Raw genomic sequence first — 3,091 nt, forward strand, 5'->3', positions numbered from 1 at the left:
ACCAATGACATTTCTGCAACAAAATTGGCTTGTTTAAATTGGGTTTCACACACAGAGAGTTTAATAGTTCCTCCTGATGTGTGTAAATGTCTGATCATACCTCTTGCAGCAAGTCGGCCTGCTCGATGGCCTTCAGCACATTCTTTTTGGAGGTTTCCTGAGCCTCACCCCCCAACAAGAACTCGTCCAGGATAAAGTATGCTTTCTCAAAGTTGAAGATGATGTCCAGCTCACAGACCTAAAACAGCAAAATGGGTCCAAATTAGAATGATTTAGATAAAAATCAACAGTAACTTCTTAATTTAAGGTGGGTGACTTACACTGCCAAAATACTTGTCTAGCAGCTCCACATATCTGTGGATAATCTCCAGGGTGATCAGTTCATTATCCTGATCCTCTACAGCACAGCAGAAGTACAGGCTTGCATACCTTGAGAAAGATAGAAAAATATGAAACACAAACATTGTAAAGAGACAAACGAGCATTTTTTCTCTTGACCTGCATGCTAACATGCTAAAGAAGTCAAACTTCATCTAAACTCTAGAGATCCTTAAACTGTTTCTAAACAAGATTTGCAGCAAACATAATAATAATACTAAGTGTGGAATATAACTGTGTAAAAACAGCTGCATTTATCTCAGATTTTCAAACAAATTCTGAGAATCTATATTTGGAAATCTCCCTACAGCTTCCTGTCATATGATCATAGCTTCCACTGTTTCTGTAAATCTCTTCCATGACAAGCGAGTCATTTGAGGATAAATTATATATTTAGAGACCCACTCTTATAAAAAAAAAACATGTTTTCTATGCTTTTAACATGTTCTTGTAGCATTTTCCTGATGATGGAGGACATATATAAGGAAATTAAGGTTGAAATTGCACTTTCGAGTATTTCTTTATTCGAATTGTTGTAAATCAGGTAAAAAATGCTGTTGGAAAAAGCTAGTCGCAGTGACGTAGGTGCTACAAATCGGTGGGCCACAAGCTCCCTGCCCCACTCCGTTCTGATGCATCACCTTACAGACAAATAGATCCATGTACGTCTTCGTATTCCTTATCTGAGCTGGTATCTGGCTCAAAACTGTATAGCTGGATAGCTAAAAATGTTGCTGAACATTTTTGTTGTGCTGGTAATGTAAGGTTGGGGTTGTAAGGGGCTGTAAACTAGCAGAAGTGAGTCTAAACAAATGGACGAGGACAAATGGGGGCGGACTGATTCTACGGCAACTCAGTCAAATTTCTAATGAACTCCTGCCAGTCTGCAGAAAGGACAACCTTGAAAACAACATATATAGTTTTTTATTTTAGGCTGAAAATGGCAAAACTGTAATGAAAAAAACCACTGGGAACACTGTTAAAATAGATCAAACCTATGATCAGAGTGGGATTTTAAAGCACTCCAAAGGAAAACTAGTGGCAAGCGGGACTCTTGATATATTTCTCAAGAAGTAACCTAAAAGTTTTAATAATCTAGAACCAATTTTTATCAATTGACATTGTAGCAAACAGAGATAAATGTTTATTTAGTTTGAGAGCAGATAATAGAAATCATCACAACAGGCAGAGACTCATTGTGGAAGCTTATCTGCTTCAAAAACAAACTTCATAAAAATAAAAGATCATGAGGTATCTCTAGAAGTGTGTCAGATCCTTTCGAGACATTTAAATTGCGAGGGATTCTGGGGTAACTTTCAAAGAAACCATACAATAACTGGTATTTTTCTACCTTTTGTACACAATCTTGAGATCCCTCCACTCTAGGAAGCTGCACATCTTGGGCTTCCTGGCCAATATAGTCTGGACCAAGTCTCTGGATATTTTCTTCCTCTCTTTGTCAGACAGAGGGACATACCACTTCTGTAACCGCAGTTTCCCCTGACGGCTGAACAAGAGCATGAACTGCATCTGGGAGACAAAAATAAACTCTGTTCAATCCATTGTACAAACATTTATATGTCTGTTTGTATTAAATACAAGCGTGGGAAACATGCCGAGCCTACAAACAGCTTTTCAGTAGGCGAAATATCAACTTTCTCAATTCTAAGTTGATTAAATAAACTCGAACGGAAATGTCCGCTAAGGAAACACATGCTGCGTATATAATGTCGATACAGCACCACATTCTCTGATTAAATGTGTTTTATAACAGCTCAAATACCTTAAAGCTCGTGTTGACATAAAGTTTTAACAGCTCAATTTAGCTAATGTTACTTATTAGCCCCACACAACATTAAGAAAAAACGCCCTGCGTAACATTTGCGCCCCCTCCCGCGATCATATCAAGCTACAACATAAACAAATGTTGAATAAATATGTTTTACCTTCGACTTAGTCAACAAACGCCTGCAAAGTGACTCGTTAAATCTCGGCTGGTAGAAATAATAACCCGCAGTTTACCATTCAAAATATGAAGGCTAGCTTTTTAGATGCTAAACTCCCCAGTGCAGGCTGGGGAGACGACAGCTCAGTGCTACGCTGTGATTGGCCGGAGGGGATGCAGCTGTGCAATTTGATTGGCTGTTTGATTCCGTTATTCATGACGTTTTTACGTTATTTCCAGACAAAACCCCAATGATAAGTGTTGCCAGATTGGGCGGTTTCCAGCCCTCTTCGACATTTTTTTATTCTGAATTTGCAGGCAAAATTTACTTTGGGAGAACATAATTTAGGGTTTATTCATATACATTTTAATCAAGGCCGAGCAGTTAGGTAAGACAGACGTGTTTTCACGAGATGCATACCAATAACAAATATATATCCATGAATCTTTTCTATAAATGCCATTTTAATGTCTAATTATAATAATTTTGGATATTTTTATATTCAAGATCTCTGTATTTTGCGTTTTTTCTGGTTCATTTAGATGCATCATCACAGATTATGCAGTCATGGTGCGTTAAGGCATTTATATGCATCGAATACATTTTTATTAGGCTACATGTCCTCACTTTCTGTGTGATAGACCCATAGACTGTAAAAATTAATTATTTTATATACAGTCTATGGATAGACCAGGGATCTGCAACCTGAGGCTCCGGAGCCACATGTGGCTCTTCATTGTGCCTCTCTAGTTAAGGAAAAGTAAAAA

The 3,091-nt window shown here is 37.9% G+C and overlaps 1 protein-coding gene across 1 annotated transcript in view; it reads right to left on the bottom strand.

Moving 5' to 3' along the window:
* Positions 1–2,528, bottom strand: part of ap1s2 (adaptor related protein complex 1 subunit sigma 2) — a 3,314-nt gene extending 786 nt beyond the window's left edge. Inside the window, exons 1-4 of the mRNA XM_024295230.2 lie at positions 2,325–2,528; positions 1,730–1,908; positions 321–429; positions 101–238 (exon numbers count right to left, since the gene is read on the bottom strand). Coding sequence (XP_024150998.1) covers positions 101–238; positions 321–429; positions 1,730–1,908 — 426 coding nt within the window. The 5' untranslated portion in view covers positions 2,325–2,528. The remainder of the gene's footprint in view (positions 1–100; positions 239–320; positions 430–1,729; positions 1,909–2,324) is intronic.
* Between the last annotated feature and the right edge of the window lie 563 nt (positions 2,529–3,091).

This window comes from Oryzias melastigma, linkage group LG3 (assembly GCF_002922805.2).
Source record: "Oryzias melastigma strain HK-1 linkage group LG3, ASM292280v2, whole genome shotgun sequence".
In the NCBI taxonomy this organism is placed as follows: domain Eukaryota; kingdom Metazoa; phylum Chordata; class Actinopteri; order Beloniformes; family Adrianichthyidae; genus Oryzias; species Oryzias melastigma.